This window comes from Euleptes europaea, chromosome 3, assembly GCF_029931775.1.
Source record: "Euleptes europaea isolate rEulEur1 chromosome 3, rEulEur1.hap1, whole genome shotgun sequence".
NCBI classification, from domain to species: Eukaryota; Metazoa; Chordata; class Lepidosauria; order Squamata; family Sphaerodactylidae; genus Euleptes; species Euleptes europaea.
Window position 1 is genome coordinate 71,919,943 of NC_079314.1, and position 26,469 is coordinate 71,946,411.

The following is a 26,469-nucleotide window of genomic DNA, read 5'->3' on the forward strand; positions in this document are numbered from 1 at the left end:
AAGTTGTCACTTCAGCTTCACAATCTAGTATTCTGCATTTCGAGATTTTTAAATTCCTTTTTCTAATCTTAGTTAGAAAAAAGAGTACCTCCAAGCCATGTCTGCGTTGATCTAGCGTTCCATGTGCATTTGTTGTGTGCACGGAGCTACACTTGTGTGAGTTCTTCTTCATGTTAAAGAAGAAAACACATGTGCCAAAGAATGTACATGCCGTTGGCTTCTCTCTCTACAATGGAGGAAGCCCAATGCATAAATGCAGCTGCTCAGATCTAGAAATCTGTGGAGAGTAGCTGCAGTCCACAGATGAACACAAAGTTATTCTGCTAGGTATGGAAAGCTTTAAAAAATACAAGAGCAATCTGTGCATAATAGACATTAGGAAAGTTTAGTAAGTGCTTGCTGCAGTCACTTGCAAGATCATGGCTAATATTGGGTAGAGTCCCAACATCTGGGGAGGACTGGAAGGAGCTCCAGATTTAGTGAATTAATTAGTGCCGGTTCACCTTTCAAAGTTTCCCCTTTTTATTTTCCTAATGGCCATCTAATTAATCTCCGTTCCCTTCCATTCCTCTGTACTTGCCACAGTACCGCAGGGACCCAATACCCCAAGGTATGTAAAGCATTTCTGTCCTGCCTGTGTGTAACGTTTTCTGCCTGCTTTTTCAGCATCACTACTGTACTATTAATTTTCTGTTTTCAACTACAAAATGCATGACTTTAGCCAGGCAATTTGACTTTAGGTTGAAACTCGAGGACAACTCAAGAAGGATAAAGAGCTCATTGTATAAGCAACATTTTTTTTGCACATTCATCCTCTACCCCACTGCCAAATACATAAACACCACAGTTTTTCCGTCTCCAAAAAGCATTTTTTAGAATGCTGGAAAAATTAGCCAAATTATGTTTACTTCTGGTGCCCAGATGATCACGATTACTGCGATGCTATGAGAGAGTTTTCCACTGATCAAGAGAACAGATGTGATGCTTTAGTTTAAGCATTTCTTTTACAGAGTAAAGATGACACCCTATAAACAAATTATGACATAATGGGATCATAGCATAGGAAAATCCCCAGTAAAAGACAACATAATCTAACTAGCTGAAAAAAAGATTTACCTAAAAGAAATGTTGCTTACAAAGTACGTGATGCATATACAGCTAATCCATCTTCCCTCTGTATAATACATTTATCAGCCATATGCTCAATTAAACTGAATTTTTAAGAACGAAGTAAAATAATATCATAAGAAATGAAGTGAATTTATCCAGTTCAAACTAATCTCAGATCTGTATTCTGGCAACAACAAATAAAGAAACAGAAGAGAGGATATTCCTAGGTTGGATTTCCCTCTTACGTGCACACTTGCATGCACGCACACTGTTCTGGTAAGGATATGAAGGGGAACAAAGGACAGATCTCTCTTCCTCTGTCCTGATGTACCTATTGATAGGAGAGGAACTGGAAACTGTAGCATTCATTGCAAAAGAAGGGACAAGAAACAATTTAGAGGCAAAAGTGCAGAATGAAAAGAGATCCCATGGATCAGTTAGTTTACATAAGCTGCATTCATGGACTGTGGCTAGCACATGGTTATGATATCCATGCAAATACAACCCAAACAGCATACTCCTACAGGGAAGCTAGAGGAAATCACAGCAAAAAACAATATATCAAAGCAAACAAAAACTTTTCCAATCCCTTAACAGATATGACTGCTATTTCTAAATGGCTGCAGAATCTGAGCAGTCAGTTTCAGCACACTGTGAGACTTGTCTCAAAACATTATCTATACATATTTATCTGCCCTTCTCCTAAGGGTGGAATAAATCTAAAAATAAGAGAAAAGAAATAATTAAAAATCTTGCAAATGCATGTGAAATTCAGGACTTAGTACTGAAAAGAAAAAGCTTTAAAAAACTAAGGCCAAAATTACACAAGTGTTTGTGACATTTGTAATGATTTCTCTAGAATGTTTCAGTTAATATGCAGCATCACCATTTACAAGTTATATTTTTAAAGATCTCCACACATCCTTTCCAGCTAGTGTGGAAGTACACACCTCTATCTGTTCACATTCTTGCAACTAGACCTGGACTCAGTCCCTACATGATGTGACTGGTGAGTCTGACAAACCCCTTGTCAACATTACTCACCTGCCTGCCCCATCACCATTTCCTGTAGTGTCACTCTCTCTAGTCTCTGCTGAAACTGGCAAGGTCAGAGAAAGCCATGCTAATTGTGTGTGGATTTTGTGGGGGAGGAGTAATTCAATAACAGGAATGTTTATGAGCATAATACTCACAGTAATACTGTAATTTTAAAAACCTGAAGCATTTGATGAAACTGACAAGGCTTTCCTTCCAACTTTGTCAGTGGAGGAAATGGGAGGGTCATGGGTACCCACAGTCATGAAAAGGAAGGAGAAACTGAGCAGAGACCAATGTCATTATTGCTATTAGTGACCAAAGTGATATTTCTCTACAAAGTTAAAATGTAAGATTAATTCCAAATGTGTACAGCTTTGGGACAAAGTGGAGGGAATACCCAAGAATTCACTCCAAATAGAGCACATATATTCACAGGTATCACTAAAAAAGGAAGGCTGGAATGCAGTTGTAAATGTACCTTTTTGCAAGGCCATCAGTTTAAAGTTGCATTTCTCTTTCACTAATGCATGCCCACAGTAACAGGCCCAGAAGCACTTACAGCAACAAGTGTGAATTTAGTCTGTTTTAATGATCACGTATGGTCACTGGCCTGGCACCTTAGATGCTTTGATTTCATTGAAGAGAATGACAATATCAGCCATACAAATGAGAACAAATGCATTCACTTGTGTGTTTTCATTATTCACACAAACCCTCTATTTGTTTTAATTCCAGTAGGACATAAAATTCGAACAAATGCATTTTCTAGGTTTTCAGTAAGCAAAAGACAATAGAGAGTATTTGGTCTTTCATAAAATAATTTTGTCTTCTCTAAAAATAGCATGAGATGCCTTATAATCTCTAACGTTAATTACTTCCTTTTAAGCCCTGAAGTACTGAGGTGGGCTTGATTAGGCTATGTAAAACATTATTATTAGATTATTATTACATTATTTTTCCTGCCTTTGTGAAAGCAGGAGAAAACCAGATGGCATTCAGAGGCTGAATAAACCTGCACTGATACTATAGCAGGGCCTTCAAATGTGTTGAGCCTATGGGCACTTCTAACATTTTGAGAGAGTCCAGTGGGTGCCATCACAAAATGGCTGTCTTGGGAAGCTGGACCAACAACTAAATGGCTCCCAGTGGAACAATTATAGAATTACCGAACTAGATGGTGGGAGTAGCTATTACCAAATGGGCACTCCATAAAGAATCAAAGGGGTTCCTGGGTCTTCTGAACCCTCCTGCTCCAGTTAGGTAGAGGATAGCCAGGACTGGCTCTTTGCTTTGAGAAAAAAGCAAGTGGGTGCCAAAAAATAGTTGTGGGCATTCACCATAATGCCCATGGGTACCATGTTGAGGGTCACTGACTAAATTGTTTCAATGGCTAATCCCTTGGCAGGCAAAGCTGTTAATAAATGAGTAACTTTGGTATCCTTATAGTCATGAGGTACGTCTACTACTTGTATCCAGAAACATTATATTAGGAATGTTGACAGCTAGTCTTGATACCTGTCAATATTAATGTTTCTAGATATATCTTTTCTCTTACGAGTGGAAAAATGAATGATTTTTACTTGTAAAATCTCTGTAACATGTAATAGACAACTTCATTTAAAAAACCGACAAAAGGTAGAAAATATATTTGTCTTATTATGTTGGGAATCTGCTTCCATCTAGCTAGTCTGATTACAAAAATGAATACTCTAAACATGTACATAAAATGTGTTATAGCATTTGTTTCTAAAGAAAACTTGGAAAAGTTTTTTTTTTTTTTAAGGAATACATCTGAAAATAAAAGAGGAGAAATAAGAATGAGAAAAGAAAAGCCCTGCGCCACTCCAGTTTAGAGACACCTGTAAGCATAAAGAGGAAGAATTGGCATTACTACAGTCCTACCACATATTGGCCACATCGTTTTGTAAGTACAATTAAATCACTCTCATTATTAGGAACTGAATCCTTAGATACTATTGCAACCATATCCAGGTTTCGGTTATGGTAACCAAGATAAAGGAGCTCAGGCACACCAGTCTGGACAACTGGTTGTCCTCTCACTGGAGAGCTCCTGAAGCATGCCAATTGCTGTGATTAATTACCGGTGTGATAGAAACCCTAGGGAATTCTTCAGGTGATATGTACAACTTTCTTTATTATTGTCCTCTTTGGCTGGTAACAACTGAAATATAAAGGCCTAATATATGTTGAATAATCCAAAAAGTTATATTCTAGGAATGTAATATAAAAAGATTTTTGATCACGGCTATAGTACATCTCTTTTGCCCCCCCCCCATAAAGAGACAACAATTATGCATGCCTTTTTAGATTTAAAAAATATATTATAAATCCACTTCTAACATTTTGGTAGGACTTAAGTGTTCTTTAAGTGAAATATTCCATAAACATAAACTGGGCTGCTTCCAAGGTAACTGGTAAATATGGCTGTAAAGGAAATCGCAACAATTGAAGTAGTAGACGTACCTCATCCCCATGCATATTAGCAACATACTTGAACTCTGGTATGCCAATCTTATGTTGGGTTGGGAACCTTCCCAGAGCAAGAACCCACAGGTGTCTACCTTTAAGTGGAAAAGAAATTTTATATACATTGGTGAAATAATACAAAGTAAAACAATGAAGGGTTTTTACTATACAATTAAGACATTGGCTCAATCACATTGCCTCAATGATAAGCAACAGGGCTGCAAACTGCCCTGCAAATATGCTACAAGCAAGTCCCGCCGTGATCTATTAGGGTTAAGCAAGGATAAATGTGTACGGGATGGCAGACAAACTTTTTTCCGAAGTTGCTATAAATACAAATTTACGGTATAACTTTTTAAAGAAAAGAACAACATACTTTAGGAATATTGTCGAAGGCTTTCACGGCCAGAGTTCATTGGTTCTTGTAGGTTATCTGGGCTGTGTGACCGTGGTCTTGGTATTTTCTTTCCTGAAGTTTCGCCAGCAGCTGTGGCAGGCATCTTCAGAGGGGTAACACTGAAAGACAGTGTCTCTCAGTGTTAAGTGTGTAGGAAGACTAATATATAGTCAGAAAGGGGTTGGGTTTGAGCTAAATCATTGTCCTGCAAAAAGTATCAAAGTATGATTAGCACATTACCTTTGATACTTTTTGCAGGACAATGATTCAGCTCAAACCCAACCCCTTTCTGACTATATATTACTCTTCCTACACTCTTGACACTGAGAGACACTGTCCTTCAGTGTTACTCCTCTGAAGATGCCTGACACAGCTGCTGGCGAAATGTCAGGAAAGAAAATACCAAGACCACGGTTACACAGCCCGGATAACCTACAAGAACCAATGATACTTTAGGGATGTTTACCCAGTTTTAAAGCGAAATTCACTTCATTTCTTCTACTAATAGACAATTTGAAAATGAAATATGTCAACAGGAAATTAGCTGCATAATAACAGTTAAAGTCAACAAATAGGGGCTTACTAAAGAACAGCAAAGTACCTTGTAAGGTACAAGCATCTATAAACAAGACAAGGAATGAACTGTTGGTCAGACATTTGGAGACACTGAGAATAACTGTAAAACCAAAATTATTTAAGGCCAGCTGGGATAAATATTTAACATTAAAAACAACTGAAAACTTAATGGTGACTTCAAGTTAGGGACAGTCCAAGACATTTTCTGCCTAAAATGGAAATTTCGAGTGGCACTCTCGACCCCCCCACAATTAAAACTGGACGCATTTTCAACTAGAAGTTGCTTAAACCTCTAAAAAGAGGTTCCCTTTCATTACAATGGAGTAGATGCAAAGGAAACTTCTTAGTGAATAGTACCATAGCCTCATTCCCATTATTCCACCCTTAATGTAACCACAAATTCCCCTCTTGGTGCAGCTGCTTCACCTTAGCTAAGTTTGGGGCCAACCATATTTTAATTTAGTGTTTGTTTTGCAACAATTCATATCAAGCAAAAGGTCAGCTAATACCAAGGCAAAAATGATCAAGGATGGCTTTTTTCAAAGGTTCAATAAATTAAAATGGCATATATATTTTTAAAGATACACTACGAAAAATAACTGGTATCCAGAGATGGCAGCCCAATAATAGTGCCTAATAGCCAACAACTGATGCACACTGGAATGTGTCAGGCTTCAGATTTGAGAGATCAAATCATTTCTTTTTCGTTTGCCAGCACTTTGGGGGTCCAACAGAAGGAACCAGTTACAAATAGGCTCCGCCCAGGGGACACAGCAAATTATTAAATGGGTCCTACAGTGGGGGGAGCTGCTCACCGTTGCCTGCTGCACCACATAAACGGGACTATCTACCTGTACAAGCACAAATTCACATCACAGATTCCAACAAATGATTGGCCAAATTATGAGCCGCTGACATATGAGCACGCCAGTCCAGGTAGAACATCATGGTACTTCTGTCCCTTGCCCTAGGGAGATGCTAGCCTAACCCAGCCCTAGTAGAGCAGCAGCCATCACTATGGCTTCATCAAGGTTTCTCTACCAGGGGACAGACACAGCAGGCAATGGCATCTTCTGATCAGCCTAGGATGCCAACTGTAGAAGGGTTTGGGGATATTCTAAATAGCAAGCAGGAAAGAAGTGAAAATCCACAGTGTAGAGGAATACATAATTTAACATTCAAAAGGTTTGGGGGGGGTTAAAACATTCAGCTGTGGTTCAAGGATTCTCACACAGGGAAAATGTGACTGAACAAATACCAGGGCATCCATGAGTTTCCTAGCCTAGAATATCAAGCAATTACATTTTGTTCTTGTGCTTTGGTGGACATAAAATGAGATTGACCCTTTCCTCTCCTTTACTCCTCCTTATGGTAAGTGGAACAAAGATATGCTCTGCCAAGGGAATAACAGTTTATTAGAATAACCCCTCTTCCTGCTTGCATTAGGACTGAATTACAACAGAGAATTAGCTTTATTGAATCCTTTACTGCAACATGCATGGTTCTGACACTGAATACAATACAAGATTATCTAGAAAGCTGTATATTATTAGAGACAAGAGTATTTGTGATACAGCAAAACAAACAAAAGATGAGATTTCAACTGGATGTTCAAACTTAATCATAATGAAACAAAACCTTGAACCACCTGTTACAAGACATTTTTAAAGTTATCCACAGCCTTTCAGACTTGGGACACATTCCAACAGAAAAGTCATCCAATCCTGTGGTACTAGGATCCAGAAACACAACTTCTGGATATAAAGATTCAACATCTCACTGCCTTAACTTTGGAGTACAATATATGTTTTCTTATGCTATTATACTTATATCTAATTCTGAACACAATTCCAAAGTGCTGATCAAACAAAAATCTGCAAAATGAGACCATGTACAATAGGTGGGATTTTTCAATTCCAAAAATATTCTACAGAAAAACCTGAAAACGTTTTTAAAAATGTGAGAGGTGTTTAAAAAACCCAAACAGCTCATTGGTAGTAGCTTAAGAGCACAGGGTATACAGGACACATTTTCTCCTCCCAGCCTTCAAGAGCAGAAAGTATGTCTTGCGCACTCTCTTATCCAAGCCTCTAGCTTGGATACAGACCAGCTGATAGGGGTGGGTTGTAGCACCTCAGACACCCCCATCACCTGGCTCAAGGTGGCAGCAAGAGGCTTGGAGCAATGAGGGGGGAGAGATCAAACAGCAGCAGGGGGAGAGGGAAAGAAAACAGCAATGGGAGAGGAGAAAAAGAAAGCAATGATCAGAGGATGAGATGCTCCCCCCCACCCACAACTTCTCACAGCTCTACCTCTTGTGTTTATATAGTAAATGTCATATTTCTGTTCTTTCCATCATCAACATACTTATAATTGATGCAAAATAATTTTAAACCTCTTTATGTAGTGTCAGCCACTTATTCAAATTTAAATGCTTACAATTGATGACATCCTACTAGGATTCAGGACCTTCTTGAATGCAGCACTGTGTGGTTGTTTTTCCAATTACACACACACACACTCATACAATTTATAAGCCCAGCTGTTTAAGTTCGCATAGAGGCTAGAAGGGATGGGACTCTTGAAACACGAGGCCCTTTCAGACATCAGGACAAACTTTGCTTTCATTCCTGATGGAATGAAAGCACGGATACAGCAATATATTAATCCAGTTCTGTCTAGAACTGAAAAGAACTATAGATGTTTGTCCAGAGCGAGTATTTCACCGCTGTACTGTAAGAGATAGATCCCTTCCTAACTTTCAGCTATTTAAGTCCCAAAGAAAACAACTGTCTACAAATCAAACTGTCTACAAAACTGGAGACTCTAGAGCCCGTTATGGCAGTTTTCAGGTAGTTACTTGTTTCAGTATTTATGTAATGCTTATCCAAAAAGCAAAAAAAAAGTCTCAGGAACTTGTTGTGCTAAGGAAACAGGCATGCAAAGGTGATCATCAGGATAAGGTTGAATTGTTTTTATGTGTCAAACTACTGCAATATCTTGAAAACCAGAAAGAATATTGATGATTCACAGCCATTTATATCAAAATTGGAAGTTTGCCAACATGGAAAGAGAGTTTCCTGTGAAGTCAAATGAAAGAAAGTTTGAGTTTCCTGTGAAGTCAAATGAAAGAAAGCCACATTCAACAAAATGTACTTTTAATTTTTAAAACTTGTCCTCTTATGCCTCTTCTCACATTTGCAATGTTCAGAACTTACCCACTGAAGTTGGAAACATTCTTAGGATGACTTGTAAAAGCTCCTTTAGTTTATGTCAAGAACATACCAGAGACAAAAGAGAGCATATGTGGAAGAACTAATTAGCCACAGGCACTTCTTCTACATGCATTTTATCACACAGTGTGAGTTACCATCAGGAACATGCAGTAGACTGGAAATACTGTGCAGTACCATATGGAGAAATGGAATGGTTTCCAATTGGCAAAGGTGTCAGACAAGGATGTATTTTATCTCCCTATCTCTTCAATCTATATGCAGAACATATAATTAGGAAAGCTGGATTAGAGTTAGATGAAGGTGGAGTGAAAATTGGAGGCAGGAACATTAATAATTTGAGATATGGTGATGACACTTCATTATTGGCAGAAAATAGTGAAGATTTGAAACGACTACTGCTGAAAGTTAAAAGAGAAAGTGCCAAAGCAGGACTACAGCTGAACATCAAGAAAACAAAAGTAATGACTACAGGAGAATTACACAACTTTAAGGTTGACAATGAGGAAATTGAAATTGTTGAAGACTTTCTATTCCTTACCTCCATCATCAACCAAAAGGGAGACTGCAGCCAAGAAATCAGGAGATTGAGACTGGGAAGGGCAGCCACGAAGGAGCTAGAAAATATTTTTCAGTGTAAGGCCACCAAAACTAGATTAATTCAAGCCATCGTATTCCCTATTACTTTGTGTGGGTGTGAAAGCTGGACAGTGAAGAAAGCTGATAGGAAGAAAATAGATTCATTTGAAATGTGCTGTTGGAGGAGAGTGTTACGGATTCCGTGGACTGCCAAAAAAAAAAAACAAATCAGTGGGTTATAGATCAAATCAAGCCTGAACTGACCCTAGAAGCTAAAATTACTAAACTGAGGCTATCGTATTTTGGTCACGTCATGAGACAAGAGTCACTGGAAAAGACAGTCATGCTAGGAAAAGTTGAGGGCACCAGGAAAAGAGGAAGACCTAACAAGAGATGGATTGACTCAATAAAGGAAGCCACAGCCTTCGATTTGCAAGACCTGAGCAAGGCTGTCAAAGATAGGACATTTTGGAGGACTTTCGTTCATAGGGTCACCATGAATCGGAAGCGACTTGACGGCACTTAACACACACACCTTCTAATGTGTTTCATATGATAAAACAGTCCATAGATTAGATATCTCATTTTATACTTATATTTATTTGAAATATTTATATGTCTGCCTTTCTCCTGAGCATGCTGAGACCCAAGATAGGTTACAGTTGTGCACAACTAATGCTGTGTTCAAAGGCAACATCTACTTCCTCTGACTTTTATTCCTACACTGAGTCAAAATCTCGCTCAAAAGTAAAAACAGTGCCAGCTCTGTAGTGAGCCTATTGAGTTTGCACTGCAGCAGACAGTGTCCCGTGAACAGAAGCAAGGATTCTCAAGCTGATGGGATCTGTTTGCTTTCAAACAAAGCAGTAATTATAGGGATAGTATGACATGATTCTCCCATCCTAGCATGAACCCACTTGTTATTTTTTTTAAATACAAAAATAGTATTTTTAGAATTACATAATTTTCACAGTCAGGTTTTTTTTTTCTCAGCCGTGTAAAAATTAGCAGTTTAAGGATGTAGGGTGTTGCGTGTTAGCACTTGACTAAGCAAGGGGTTTAAAAAATCACGATGTAGTTTTGCAAGGGGAAAGAGCCTGTCTTTCTGGCATTTTCCACATGGGGACAGGCATATGTCGTTTCCCCATTGCTGCGGTGGCTGCCAAACAACTTTTTAATTTTTCTATATTCAGCAACTAAATTTCATTGTATCAATATGCTGTTCTAACAATATGTGAATTTCCAGCTTTCATTTTTTAAAAATAAATAATTGCAGACATATGCTTTTCTCCTTATATCACTGCAATATAAAGTGAAACTTATTTTAAAATGAAAGCTGGGAATTCAGCTTCCCAATGGCAAGGAAAAGGAATGGTCACCAGCTGCCATGTAGGCATATCAGGAAAATCAAAACTTTCCTGGCCATATGGCATCCTTCCAGGATTTCCTGCAATCTCTTCCAAACCTTCAGGGCAAAACAGTTTGCAGCAACCAGTTGCCTCTTGACCACCTGCAAAAACTAAGTATACAGTCATGACACTAGTACAACAACTTAAGACTTTAAAATTTCAGATATGACAAAGAAAGAGCCATGCAGAGCTGGCTGTCCTGTTGGGTTCAGATGTTTCCTCCATGCTTAAGAAACATGGAGTTAAGCTCTTCCCCCAGATTTCTGATTTGCAGAAGCAGTTTTTGGCAACCTTTAAAGATTGCCAGCCCTGACCTGGATGGCCCAGGCTAGCCTGATCTCGTCAGATCTCAGAAGCTAAGCAGGGTCAGCCCTGGTTAGTATTTGGATGGGAGACCACCAAGGAATACCAGGGTTGTTGTGCAGAGGAAGGCACTGGCAAACCACCTATGTTAGTCTCTTGCCATGAAACCCCCCCCCCCAAAAAAGGGGTCGCCATAAGTCGGCTGCGACTTGACGACACTTTACACAAAGATTGCCAACATAACATTTCACCTGGTTGACTCGCAATAGCACCAAACAGCTGTGCATTTATTTTAAAAGTGATTAATCATGAAAGCACTCTACGGAAAAATCAACTAGGAGGGGTTACCCTTCCAAGGCAAATGAATTTTATGAATCCACAATTACTTCCAAGTGAATGTGTCCTTTGTTTCATTTGGAGAGTTGCTGCTGCTTCAATGGGTCAGTAACAAATTCCAGAGGGGTAGCTATGTTTGTCTGCTGCAGGCCAAATAACAGAATGCCTTGCGATACCTAAAGTTATTCCGGCATTAGCTTTCATGAACCAGAGTCTACTAAGCCAAACACTTGAACAGTTACATTCAGGTTGCATTTAACAAAATGGGTTCTGGGTCACAAGAGCATATGCCCCAAATAATCATGTTAGTATTTAAGCAGGCAGAGGATTCAGATAGTTGCAGTGGGTCCAAAGCAAAATCCAAAACCAAGAAAGTCATGCAATATGTTTTATTAGGAACAACCAAAACCACACACACAATGTGCAAGCTTTCATCTTCTCCAGAACTCTTCACCAGTCTGGATGTTAGAAAGGGAAGCAATCTGGGGGTGGTGTTTCAGGCCTCTTGTAAACATCCTTGGTGGAATGCCAAGCAGGTTTGCAAAATGGTGCCAGTGTCAGGTTGCAAATTTAGTCTTTTGAACAACACAAAGGAAAATAAAAACTGGAAGCATCCAATTGAAAACACAGAAACCACCAGTTAATTAAATATTTATCTAGCACCCACACATAGGTCCCTTAAGAGGCTAAGCACAGGGGCAGTAAGTGTGATAGTAATTACATTACATTGTATTAATAATATTGTAAATTAATTTCAGTTGATGCAAAAGGTAAACAGCCAGTGGAAGCCAAACGAATGTGTTACAAGACTCTTTGTAATGCATCAGTGATAACTTTCACAAGGAAATGGAAAGATAGGATCACCTTGTGGTGATGTTCTTTTCTCAAAACTGGTCACATAAAACTCATCCCAGTACTTCAGTGCTCAACACTGGAACATAGAAGTAGATTCCATCAAAATTGATGAAAGGAAATGTGTTTAGGACCTCAGCCTAATTATTTTTATGTTGATGTTGAAGAGTGAGCATGTAGATGTAGCTTTCCCAACATTCTCCCTAAAGGGAAAAAGGCCAGCATGATATATTAGGAACTCTTCAAATGATATCAAGCATGCCTTCCCATCAGCTCACCCTATCTCATCAAGGAACATTAGAATTAAAATGCAGTCCTCATAAACCATGCATGTAAATGCTGCTGTAACAAAAGAGAAGCTAGAAAGACTTCCCATGGTGAAACAGTTAATGCAGCCGACAACACCCTATACTTAGCAGACACAGAATTTAAAAATTATCTGGGTCAAACTATAATTGCTGCTTAATCTAAGGTGTGGAAACAATGTACCGTTTCTTATGCAAAGATGTACAACTAATATAGGAACAAAAAAGATGTGGCCCTAATCAGTAATCTCCTACAGTTAAATTTTGTTAATTCAACATTACTGATCATAGACGATTAAAGAGAAAAGGATCCCTGCAGAGAGAAAGGGATGGGGAGTGCTACTACTGCCCTAATAACTGGAGTAGGGCTCCCAATACGCAGAAGGGGACTGCCAAATGCATGGCATCTTATTTCACTTCCTCTCTAAGCAGTTTCTTTTCCCACTGTGCTTCTTGCATGTGCAGTAGAGAACTGAATATGTAAACCTGCTGCTGCACAGATGTCACCCACACGAGATCGGTTTTACTTGCTTTTCAAGATAACCTATCCTGTCCACACTGGCATCTCAAAATTCTGAATGATTTACAGAGCCATCCTGAGCACAGTTGCATCCTTCTACGTTCATTACCTATAGTGCTCTGAACATGCAGAATAAACTATTTAGATTTTTTTAAAGTCTAAAAATAGATAAATGTGGCTGACAGAGGCAAGAAGGTTAATCTTTAAATCTCATACCATTAGTGAAGTATTCCTCTTTGGCAAAGACCTCACCTCCTTGCCATCTCATCTAGATGGCATTGTTTGCATCTTACTTCAGGAGACTTTGGTGTACAAGGATGGCTGATTGGTGCCTAAACAACCATGATCAAACTTATCTGAAGCAAGCACTCAATGAGAATCAGGGTGATTCCTTTAGCTGTGCATTCCCCACCCCACAAATGCATTAGGGTTTTTTTGCCAGCTTTGGTAGTAACACCTCATACAATCATCCACCTTTGGGGGTTTGCCCTGCCTCAGACAGCATGTTCACAAACCTGCTTTGTTATGATCTGTCTGGGATTACTGTACTTAAATTGGGTCTGGTCATAGTTTGGATGGGAAGGTGTGGATTTCTGCACCTCCATGTCCACATTTGGTGCCATTTTCTGTCCATTTTCCTCACTGGTGGGCTAACTGCCAGCTTTAAACAATCGACAGTAGGTATAACACTATAATGTCATGACACTATAGCAATATACCTATAGCAATATACCCACTATTTCTTTAAAAGTAGCAAAAGCCCTCCAGCACTGGGGGCTGCTGGTGGCAGTACATAGAGAATACCCATAGAGAATACCCCTGTGTGGAAGTTCTCTTGCCACTGTGTAAGGAGAGCAAAATTAGGAATTGTCCCCATGTGGAAGCAGCTATGTGTGTGTATAAAGTGCCTTCAGGTCGCAGCCGACTTATGGCGACCCCTTTTTTTGGGGGGGGGGTTCATGGAAAGAGACAAACAGCGCCTTCCTCTGCACAGCAACCCTGGTATTCCTTGGTGGTCTCCCATCCAAATACTAACCAGGGCTGACTCTGCTTAGCTTCTGAGGTCCGACGAGATCAGGCTAGCCTGGGCCATCCAGGTCAGGGCGGAAGCAGCTATACTCCCAAGCAAATACAGTTAAGATTAAGGTATAAAACTGAGGGGATGAAGAAAGTGTGATAAAATCAGCCAACATTAACTTTTCCAGAGGAGAGTTGTTATCCAAATTAATTAAAATTATCGAAATTAATTAAAACACGCACATACATGTATACACAGTGGCAGTGGAAATGCAATGTATCTATGTGAGCCCATGTCAACAGACACTGCACTGCCCAGTGCTAAAGACAAGTTTGGTTTGCACTACACAAGTGAATAGCAGAAAGTCAGAAACTAAAATGCACCATTACAGTGTATTATTCATGTAGTGGTGTGGGAAAATCTACCCCTTCCCCGAATACTGTGAATAGCTGTCATTTACTTCAATAGGGAAAAAGTAAAGCAGTCACTTGAGTGCAACCTGTAGTAGGTGTCGGCATTTTAAAGGTATTTTGACCAACATACAGAAGTCATGTTTATAAATGCAATATGGGCTAACAAAATTTATTCCATCATAACCTCCTGTGAATCAGAACTCACTTCTCCAAATGCATGAAGTATACATCTGTTATACTTTTGATTGGGTCTTTTTAAAAACCAGACTCTTGTAACTTCACCCCAAGACTTTCTGTAGTTTGCAGCTTTTAGTATTAATGCATCTGCCTAACAGATGTACACTCCATGGATCTAATGAAGTGAGCTCTGACTCCCGAAAGTGTATAATTTTGTTATTCTTTAAGGTGTCACTGGACCCCTGTTTTATTTTGCTGCTACAAACTAATAGGGCTACCCATCTGGAATTATCATTTTTTGTTTAATCTCTCTGATTTCAGGCTGACTTTTTGTTCGCTTGAAGTTGTGATTGACAGTAGCATTCTGAAAATGTTTGATGATACGAGACTACGAGTTACCGCACTTTGCATTCCCAGCGATGTATTAAGAGTTTGAAAATGTTGTAAAAAACATCGCTTTAAAAGCGTTTTTGGATATCACGGATTATAAATGGTTGGAAGACGCCTTCACAGCTAAAGGGGCCAAACAAAGTGCTAACAGTATTTTTTATAACATTTTCAAACTCTTAATACATCGCTGGGAATACATAGAAAGTGCGAACAGTATTTTTAATAACATTTTCAAATTCTTAATACATCACTGGGAATACAAGTGCGGTAACCTCCTTAGTTACTCACAGTTTCGTCTTCTCTCTTGCACTGTAATAGCTGACATGCATCAGCTGACATGCATTAACAAATATAATAATCCATACATAAGCAAAATGCTGTTACTGATAATTTACTTCACAGAAGTGGAACGGGCATGATGCAGGTCTTCACATTGCCCCAAGAGTGAAAATGTTTTAATTTGTATTCTGGATTAGTTCTTGACATTGAATAATGTAGAACTATTTGAGGGTTAATTAGTCTCAATGAGAAATCCACTGTAGCTAGTTCTTTGCTTGGACATGCCTCCTTGTGTGCAGTTACAGATTGTGCTTCAGCAAAACCAGATTAAACAGGACTATACACACAAATGATGCACTTCTCAAGAATATAATTTTACACTGTATTCTTAGAAAAATCATTTACTAAGCAAAGGAAAAGATGTTTGGCCCTAATTTCACTACCATACTAGAGCATAACATAGGCTAAATCTGTGCAAGTCTTAATATGTACATACATACAAGCTGTCAAGCTGCAACAGACTTCTGAAGACCTAAGCAAGTAGCTAGGCAAGGGAGAAGCAGAGATGGTTTGCCACTGTCTTCCTCTGCAGTCTTCCTTGGTGGTCTCCCATCCAAGTACTGACCCTGCTTAGCATAAGATCTGACAAGATTGGGGTTTTTTGCCCCAATTTGCATCACTTTACACTTACTCACATTGAATCTCATTTGCCATTTTAATGCCCATTCTTCCAGTTTGTAGAGATCCTTTTGGAGCTCTTCATAGTCCGATTTTGTTTTAACCACCCTAAATAATTTGGTGTCATCTGCAAACTTAGTCACCTCACTGTTCACCCCCAACTCCAGGTCATTGATGAATACGTTGAAAACCACCGGTCCCAACATAGATCCCTGAGGGACCCCACTGCTCACATGCCTCCATTGGGAGAAATGACCATTGATTCCAGCTCCCTGCTTCCTATTTTTCAGTCAGCTCTCAATCCATAACAGGACTTGTCCTCTTATCCCATGATTATGAAGTTTGCTTAGCAGTCCTTGGTGGGGGACTTTGTCAAGTCTTTTGGAAATCCAAATACACAATGTCCACAGGCTCATTCCTGTCCACATCCCACACAATACTCCAACATACCTGTAAACTGGGGAGATAAAATAACAATATGTGGATTCCTGAGTTTAAAAAATGTTGAGTGTTCAGTAAATGTTGTTTCCCTTCCCCATGTGATGTACGTGTGTGTGTGTGTGTGTTAAGTGACGTCAAGTCGCTTCTGACTCATGGCGACCCTATGAATGAAAGTCCTCCAAAATGTCCTATCTTTGACAGCCTTGCTCAGATCTTGCAAATTGAAGGTTGTGCCTTCCTTTATTGAGTCAATCCATCTCTTGTTAGGTCTTCCTCTTTTCCTACTGCCCTCAACTTTTCCTAACATGACTGTCTTTTCCAGTGACTCAATAAAGGAAGGCACAACCTTGTCGTCTCATGACGTGACCAAAATACGACAGCCTCAGTTTAGTAATTTTAGCTTCTAGGGTCAGTTCAGGCTTGATTTGATCTATAACCCACTGATTTGTTTTTGTTTTTTTTGGCAGTCCACAGAATCCGTAACGCTCTCCTCCAACACCACATTTCAAAGGAATCTATTTTCTTCCTATCAGCTTTCTTCACTGTCCAGCTTTCACACCCATACATAGTAATAGGGAATACGATGGCATGAATTAATCTAGTCTTGGTGGCCAGTGACACATCCTTACACTGAAAAATATTTTCTAGCTCCTTCATGGCTGCCCTTCCCAGTCTCAATCTCCTTCTGATTTCCCCATGTGATAGCCCAGGGAAAACATATTTGGCTCTCCCTAAACTCTATGCTGTAAATTCACTTTTATAATACAATAAACACATATAGAAGACATTTTGGGGTATTCAAACTGTATCAACTGTAAAACTCATTTCTCATGTTAGTTAATCCAGTTAAAAAGCACAGCAATTAAAAATGAAGCACCACCAACCTGTCTCAAAATGTTTTATATGTTAATTGGTTCATTCAAGTAATTGGGAATACTCTGTCCATACAAGTCTGCACTTCTCTCATATGATACAGAAGAAACCCCGTGCCTCAATTCTATTGAAATTAATGATTTCATCATTTAGGCATGAGCAGTTTCCTCTGAATTGGGGCCATTACCTGGAAGTGACAATCCTGTACAGCGCCAAAATTAAAAAGCGCATTAAAGAGCTCGATTATAACAGCACTACTTTTCGTGCTTGTCGTGTCTGTTCATCCCAGTTCTTCGAAATACCCCCTCCACGTGGTCTGCCTGCCTATACATATTATCTAACAACTCCTCGTCTCTGTAGAGCTTTTTGCTTGGCTAGATTGAATGCTAACCCTTCTATGGTAATGCAGGGCAGAATTCTGAATATACCATACTCAGACAGTATCTGCCCTTGCTCTTCTGGCTCTATTGACTCATTAGCCCATGCCCTTTTGGAATGCCGCTTTTACGAGGAACTTCAATCGCACTATATTTCCCCCCTTTTAATATACAAATCCAATGCCTCTGTGACTGACATAATGCCTTTTTTACTAAGTGATAGGGACCCCAAGGCTACATTGTCAGTGGCAAGATTTGTTTCAGTCCTTATATCCCTCCAACACTAGATATATGCTGCTCAAGATCAATTGATCAAGGAGCTTCTAAGGGATAAAAGGAAAAGGAAAGGAATCCTGTACAGCACTAATGCGACCTATTGGTTTCACTTGGCTTGGGCTGGAGTAGCTGTGCAGGATTGCACTGGAATCCCATTGGTTTCAGTGGCAATTCCACTTTATCTGCTTTGGACCTGTTGCTGTCAGTAGTTCCCCAAAATAAACAGGAGTCTGTAAAGACTTAACAAAATGTCGTAAGTTGGACCTATAATGTCTCCACGGTGGGGTACCACTCATTCCGTCCAAACAAGCGGGCTCTAGCCCATGAGAGCATATGGCAGAACACAATGCCGTGAAGTCTTCAAGGTCCTACAAGACACCTTTTTATTTTGGCTGCAGCCCCCCTCCCGCAGCGACCCCTATTCCCCAGAGGAAGTTCTCTGTCCGCCACAAAGCCCGCGAAGGCCAGTCCTACCTTCCACGGACTTGCCAATGCTGTACAAGTGAGTGATGGAGGAATGATTCGCGCGCACCTCCCTCAGAAAAGCTTCCAGCTCCGCGGTGTGGTGGTAGCTGAAGTCCAACCCCGCCGCCACCAAAGGGAGCGAAAGGACGAGGCCAAGGAGACCCATCTCCTAGGGAAGAAGCAGAACCGGTCAGAGAGAGAGAGAGAGCGGCGAAAGAGCAGAGCCCCGAGCGGGACGGGGCTTCTCGCCTCCTCCGCTGCCTCCTCCCCACAGCCGGCGTCTAGTGACAAGCCGGGCAGAGCCCGCACGCGGGGGGGGGGGAGAGAGGAAGGCGCGAGCCTCGGCCGGCGTCACGCGCCTTCGCTCCAGTCCCAGCCTCGCCTCAGCCGCTCCGACTGGGACCCTTAGCAGCGGCCGCCGCTCTGCCTCAAGGCTGCCGGGCGGCGCTCGCGGAGAGGCGCTGGGCCAATCGCTGCGCGCGCGCGAGCCCGCCGCCCCACCCCCCGGCTCGATGAGCGACGCGGAAGCCGCCCGGCCCACAGAGGCGGGCCCCGCCCACAGGGGAAGAGGGTCCCGTCACCGTTCCCCGGCAGGCTGTCGGCCCCTGGAGGGCGCTCTGGCGGGGGTGGCGGGGGATGTTCTCACCGGCGGTAGGAAGAGGGCTGTGGGGCCCCCCCTTCCCGCCTTCCGGGTACAAGAGTGTGAATCTGAAGCGCGAAGGACGCGCTTCACTTCGTCCTGGGGCAGATCAGTGACTTCGAGCGCTCTCCCAATTACCGCGCGCGATTGAGAAACGTACGAGCCGTGCTATCCCCTCATAATGCCCCCTCCTGTAAGAGGAGAAAGAAAACGCCGCCAGAGGGAAGCCTTGGAAATAATAACAGGCAGTGTAGGATAGCTGCTGTTTTAGTTCTGCCTTCTGCGAAATAGGACTAATTCGTACCTATGTGTCAGCATCCAGCTTTCAAGATGGTCTGACTTCCCAAAGGTGCTGGCACTCAGTTTGGGAGTGCTACTCGACAGAGCAGTCACCTTCGAAAACCAGGTGGCTGCAGCGCCTTGGAGTGCTTTTGCCCAGCTTCAGCTGGGGCATCAACTGTCTCCATTCCTGGAGCAGTCCGATCTAGCCACAGTGATCCATGCCTTAGTTACATCTAGACTGTACTATAGACTACTTGGGGCTACCCTTGAAGGGTGTTCGGAGGCTGCACCTAGCACAGAATGCTGTAGCTAGACTGCTGGTCAGGGCCAGCTATCAGGAGCATGTAACCCCAGGATTACAGCAGTTACACTGGCTATTGAGTTGCTCCCACGCCCAATTCTAGGCGCTGGTTTTGACCTTTAAAGCCCTACATGGCCTGGGACCAGGTTATCTAAAGGACTGTCTTCTCCCATATGTTCTTGCCCATGAATTAAGGTCACAGGGAGAGGCCCTCCTGACTGTCCTATTAATCAAAGAAGCTCATTTAGTGGGTATATGACTTGAAGAATTCATCTGCGTTTCCACGAAACTCAGCCTGAAGATACTTCTAAAATAGGCACACAGTCATTTGCTTGCATAAGAATTATCCAGTGATCTCACTTTCATTTCTTTCTAAGGTATACCTAACACAAGAAGAATGCATTTAGAATAATCCAAAATTTTATCATAATATCATATAATAATCTCTCTGAAGTAAAGGATACTATGGTAATATCCAAGAGCTGCGACTTGCTCAAAGAGGCTAGAGACAGATGGATAAAGCCTTTTATCCGGGAATCTGTCTCTTAACTGGATAATCTGAGGGTTCTTTTAGCAGGGGTGGATTTTAATAATACATTGGCAGTTGCCAAATTTCTTTCCCAGTCAGTTAAGATTAAAAAAATACTAATTTCCTTATGGGCTATTTAGAGAGTTCCTTTTTTTCTTTTTCTTAATTTTGATGTCAGTGTGACATAGTTCAGGGCTGAATTGGCCATATGAACAGTATCATTAAAGTAATGTTAGCCAAAATGCTTGGTTATGATATTTATTTGGGGAATAGCGAGTCAATAACCAGCAATGGGCATAACCTGCAGGATCTAACCTATGTCTACGGGAGTCCAAACCGTGATTCAAAGAATAAAGCGGAGGCAATGGATTTCAGTTTCAAAGATTTACTTATTAATAGTATGTGCACAAGCACTCAAATATCATACACACACCAACATACAGAGCCTAGGAATCAAAGAGAGGAGTATAGAGACATTTGCCCATGTGGCAGGCACTGATGATGGGAAATACTGTACCTGTCCTGAAGTGGAGTTGTCCTAGGTTCCGTGGGCTAAGTGGAATAAAAGGGGGGCAGGGGGTCCCCTGCGTGTTCGAGCATGGCTCTCCCATCTGTTTGATGAATCAGTGGGATCTACCACCACCCCGGCTGGGGTACCCACCGCTGTTCCTTCAGATATTTCCATGGGTGTTCCCAGCATCTCCACCACCATTAGGGTGGGCTTAGGCAGGACCTGAAGCAAGCTGGGAAGGGGTCTACTTTTCATTATGTTCCACATCTTTTCCCATGACAAAAGAGGTGCTCACTCCAAATTAGAACTCTGTCTTTATTATGGTGCAGCAGCTTTCCCGGCAGTTCATAAATTACAAGCCCGGTAAGGCTGTTATCAGTTAACGGTTATTAGTTATAATTAATTGCCTTAAGCCCTGGTGGCAGCCTTGTTCTCTGGCATGTGTGTCCAGCAACACGCCAATATATTTTTGTTTAGAGTTGCTTGAAAAAATAGAATCATTACTCCAAATGCTTGAAAAAATAGAATCATTACTCCAATAGTTAGTCTTGCTTTTTCATTTGTATATATGAGCCTCATGCTGCTTTTTTCATTAGTTTAACTGCCAGGTAGTAGCAGATCTCCTGCTAATTCAACTAATCACCTGGAGAAAAATGGTTGCTTTGGCAATTTAACTCTATGGCATTGAAGTCCCTCCCCTCCCCAAACCCTGCCCTCTTCAGACTCCGCCCCCAAAATCTCACGCCGGTTGAGAAAAGGGACCTGGCAACCCTATTAAGGATGCGCCTAAAAGGCTGCAGATGCAAGCATCAGTTGTTGCCCTCTTAGCCTCTAGGAGTAGAGGCACCTAAGTCAGGAGGAAGGAGTGATCAGATAAAATAATTATATGCCTGTAATCATAGGGGCTTTTGAACTGAATTAACTGGTGTCTTCCATGCATAACTTGTGTAGGAGTACCATCAGTGCATAATGGGATGCTTTGGAAGCATCTCTTAGTGTTATCATATTCTTGTTCTCTCTACTTGTCTGCTGGGAATGCAGAGGATTGTAACTACATTGCTTGGGCGTTGAAACAAGCATAGAAGCTGCCAGCACAGCTGGCTCATGAGGCTGGCCCACCATCTTTCAGGAAACCAGATGGTCTAACTGTATGTTATATATTAGGAGAGTGGCTGTGGCTCAGTGGTAGAGCAGAAGGTCCTAGGTTCAATCCCCGGCATCTCCAGTTAAAGGGACTAGACAAGTAGGTGATGTGAAATACCTCTACATGAGACCCTGGAGAGCCGCTGCCGGTCTGAATAGACAACACTGACTTTGATGGACCAAGGGTCTGATTCAGTATAAGGCAGCTTCGTGTGTTCATTGTTTATGGGTCCACTCCAGGTCGTGTCAAACCAGATGTGTGCTGTGAGTTCTCTGCTGAAGCCATTTCTAGGCACACAGGGGCTTGATTCATATCAGGACTATGGGGTAAACTCTCTCCTCTCTGTGCCATTTTTTTCACCTGACACAGCTGTGGAGAGCTACTGTTTACCTCGTGAGGAATCTTATGTGTACTGATTGGCTACAATTAAGTTTCCCCAGTGGACCCGTAGTAGATGCCTGGGAGCTCCCTGGGGCTGTTTCAGATCAGAAAAATGGCAGGAGGGGAGGCTTAAGCTCTCTATCTTTGCACACTGTGAATTAGGCCCCCATGTGCCTGGGAATCAGTTTTCCACACAAAACTCCCTGTGCATGTCTGGTTCAACAGAATCTGGGGTACACACGAGGCAGCTCCATAAGCAGTGTAATATGTAGATAGGCCCTGAAAACACAGAAAAAAAGGTAATTATTAACTTTAACCTTTAAAGGAATTTTTGCTTCAAGGATGTGACGTTCACATGCATGTTGTTTATCTGACCATTAAATGTAATGATAGTTAATTAATGTATAGGGTTGCCAGCTCCAGGTTGGGAAATACCTGGAAATTTTTAGGGCAGAGCCTGAGGAGGGGGGGTTGGGGAGGGGAGGGACTTCAATGCCATAGAGTCCAATTGCTAAAGTGGCCATTTTCTCCAGGTGAACTGATCTCTATTGGCTGGAGATCAGTTGTAATAGCAGGAGATCTCCAGTCACCACCTGGAGGTTGGCAACACTATTAATGTATGTTGCACACATTGCAAAAAAAAATCACTTTACAAGCCATCAAACAAAGAATACCTTTATGACATTTTAAAAACATTCTAATTAGTTTAGTAACACATAGCTGGGATGGAATGCACCAGATTAGAGTGCAGAAATAATAGTCCTCTATAATTGCAGTTATTACTAGAGTTGCTCATGCTTTTTCATGCGTTGGCTAACAGACAAATTTTATCCCCACCCTATCATAATAAATGCATGTGCAAATGCAACATACTTTTATGTATTTTTATTAATATAGTATCTCACATCACTGCAATTATATGAAAGATTTCTGGTGCTTTTACCTAATACTTGTTTCTGACCCCATACTGTTTTCTAACTTGCAACCCAAGAAAATGTGTGTGTGTGTGTGTGTGAGAGAGAGAGAGATGTACAAAAGCAGGATTTCTGTAATAAGCTGAAGCATGTTTTTTTTAATTTGTATTGTATTTATTATATTTACATCCCACTTTTCTTTTGTTTGAAAGAAAAATTCTAAAGGCTTTTAAATACAACTGAATGAAAGCAGGTAGTTGTGCCATCTCTCCATTCCCCTTGCTGCAGAGTGGCTGGCTGTTGCTGGACAGATGAATAGGCAGATGTTGTTCCTCTCTTCTGCTAAATTGTAGGATAGCTGATGGTGTTGTAGGTCTCCCAGCTGGATATGTATAACTTCATAATGAGCCGTCCTTGGCTTTCTCACTTTTAATAATGTGAGTAGACAAAAAAGGAGTAAACCTATCCCTACTAGGGAAGATAGGAATTCAATACATGCCTGTATTTTTTCCTGTTAGTCCAATATCTATTCTGGGGGCCTATTTATATTGGACAAAATGGTGCAGGGAGGAGTCTCAACGAAATCCTAAACAGTTGCACTCTTCTAAGTCCATTGATTCTGATAAGCTTAGAGCAGGACATAACTAGGGTTGCCACATGCCTGTCAGTAGTCCAGTGGCCAGTGGGAGAATTTTTTTTTAAATGCCATCAGTGACTGCGTGATATCTCTTCTGGGTTTTCCCCAGAAGTGACATCATGCTTTTCTAGGAATTGCCAGAGAGTGATTTCCTAGTAATTCCTAGAGAGGTGTGACATCACTTCCAGGTTTCCCCAAAAGCGATGTCACACAGTCACTGATGGTCGCTTCTCCACGTTCTCCTATCTCCTTCTGGTTGCCAGGCTGGGCCTGGGAACCGTAGGTGTAACTGTCAAGAGAGAATCCATCTTGGAGAAATTTTCCAACCTGAAGTCTTTTTTGCCTTTTGCAGCGCAGAGACCACTCCCCTGCAACAGTCTCTTTCCAACTACAGGTTCTCAGGCTAGCCAAATTCTATCATGCGTTTCAGCTGGGAACCTGTTATGGGAGGGGGGAACTCACTCACATCCTGGAAAGTTCCACAGATGCAGCCCCATGATTAGTTATAGAGATCAGGAGGTTAAAGCTAGCTTTCTCCATAAGTGTAGCTAATGGGAAAAACATTTTTCACTGTTTTCCCCTTAACCCTCCTTGCTACCAGAAATATACTTATATTAAGCTCTGGAAACTATTTCCTGCAGGAGGAGGAGGAGAGTTGTTTTTTATATGCTGACTTTCTCTACCACTTAAGGAAGAATCAAACCAGCTTCCCTTCCCTACAACAGACACCCTGTGAGGTAGGTGGGGCTGAGAGAGCTCTAAGAGAGCTGTGACTAGCCCAAGGACACCCAGCTGGCTCTATGTGTAGGAGTGGGGAAACCAACCAGGTCCTCTTTGCAACTGGCAAGAGGTTTTTGGAGCCTGAGGAGCGCGGAGTTTGGGGAGGGGAGGAACTTCAATGCCATAGAGTCCAATTGCCATTTTCTCCAGGTGAACTGATCTCTATCGGCTGGAGATCAGTTGTAATAGCAGGAGATCTCCAGCTAGTACCTGGTGGTTGGCAACCCTATCCACTGCTCATGTGGAGGAGTGGGGAATCAGACCCCGTTCTCCAGTCCACCTCTCCAAACCACTACACCATGCTGGCTCTCTCCAGTAGGACTCCAGTAAGTAGATAGTCAGTGTTATTATTTCCTGCGCATCCTGCTACCATTAGAACCATATGCCTTGTTTTTAATAACTTTTCCTAACCTTCTTTAATAAAGCCTTACTTAGCTTTTATTGTTGTTCAAACAGTTTTTGGTAACAACCCAAGTGAGCTTGGTTGAGTGACAACAGCCGTGATAGTAACTCTGTTTAGGATTTCGCTGTCATTCCTTTGCTAAGTGCCATAGTCTTAATCCAATTGATTCCCTGTTCCTTCACACCACAGCGGCTATTTACAGCCCTTTCCCCCTCCACACCATGGCTGCTATTTATACATGTTTAAAGAAAAGAAGGAATCAATCATGGATCTGCAATATATTGTATAGTTTGGCCCTAAATTAGAGAATGAATGCTCAGAAAAACTTTATATTTTGTGTTGGTCCAATAAGCAGAGCTTTGCCAAAGCTGCTGGTTTAATTAATTGTATTTAATTAGAATGAATACAGCCCGAAAGAACATTACATGAACATAAAAATCATGCAAATAAAACAGATAAAGAGCTAACATACTAAGAATAGTTTTAATATATTTGCAAATATGTTTATATAGTTAACTAGTCATAACATCTGTTGCAATGAATGTTAATGTGAGATCGCACAGTAATGCCTAACATCACTTGGCAAATATTCTGAAATAAGAGTTTTGTTGCTTGAGGATATGGGTTATGAGGACAAAAGACTTTGCAATATATATTAGCGCAACAAAAAGAAAATACAAGATCAATGGAAAGCTGGCCACCTTAAAAGCTCGAAATACTGAAAGATTTTAATGAGATCAGTTTAAAAAATCCACCCAAAATTACTATAGAAGCAAAAAAAATTACAAGCCTTTCTTAAAAGGGAAGCTTTTGTTCTTTGTAAGGACTGTTGGTAGCATAATATTTTACTTTTTGCTGCTTGGAGGAAATGGGGGAGGGTCAGAATGTTGATTTGGCCAAAATTCTGCTGTGAGTGAGAGCAGTTCTTATTATAGTGACAAAGTGGGAGAAGAATGGGGTTATGTAAAAAAAACAAAGAAGGGCCATGGGAATGTTGCCCTTAAGGGAAAAAAACTTGAAAAACTTACAACCCCTGCTTGATGGGAAAGTAATAACATTTGAATCAGGGGAACTTAACTTGCGGGGGGAGGGGGGACTTTCATTAAACAAATTGCCACACAAGAATTATACAGATGGTGGCTACTGATGTTTTCTTCTTAGGATAGATGCACATGTTGACATTTCTCCTGCATAAGTATTAAGAGAAACTGTTTAGCCTCTTGTAGTCTGGCATTTCCAGGAGGATATCTGCATTATAAACAATATTTTGAATAAGAATTTGAGCATAAATTTATGGGAAATTGATCTAAAGATAAAATGGCAAATTAGATTCAATGTGAGCAAGTGTAAAGTGATGCATATTGGGGCAAAAAAATCCCAACTTCACATATATACTGATGGGATCTGTGCTGGCA

General features: G+C 41.1%; 1 protein-coding gene across 1 annotated transcript in view; it reads right to left on the minus strand.

Annotated features, from left to right (window-relative positions):
* The window catches only part of CPM (carboxypeptidase M), a 47,511-nt gene extending 28,813 nt beyond the window's left edge, over positions 1–18,698 (minus strand). Inside the window, exons 1-2 of the mRNA XM_056847265.1 lie at positions 18,542–18,698; positions 4,633–4,730 (exon numbers count right to left, since the gene is read on the minus strand). Of these exons, the coding sequence (XP_056703243.1) occupies positions 4,633–4,730; positions 18,542–18,698 (255 nt within the window). The remainder of the gene's footprint in view (positions 1–4,632; positions 4,731–18,541) is intronic.
* Between the last annotated feature and the right edge of the window lie 7,771 nt (positions 18,699–26,469).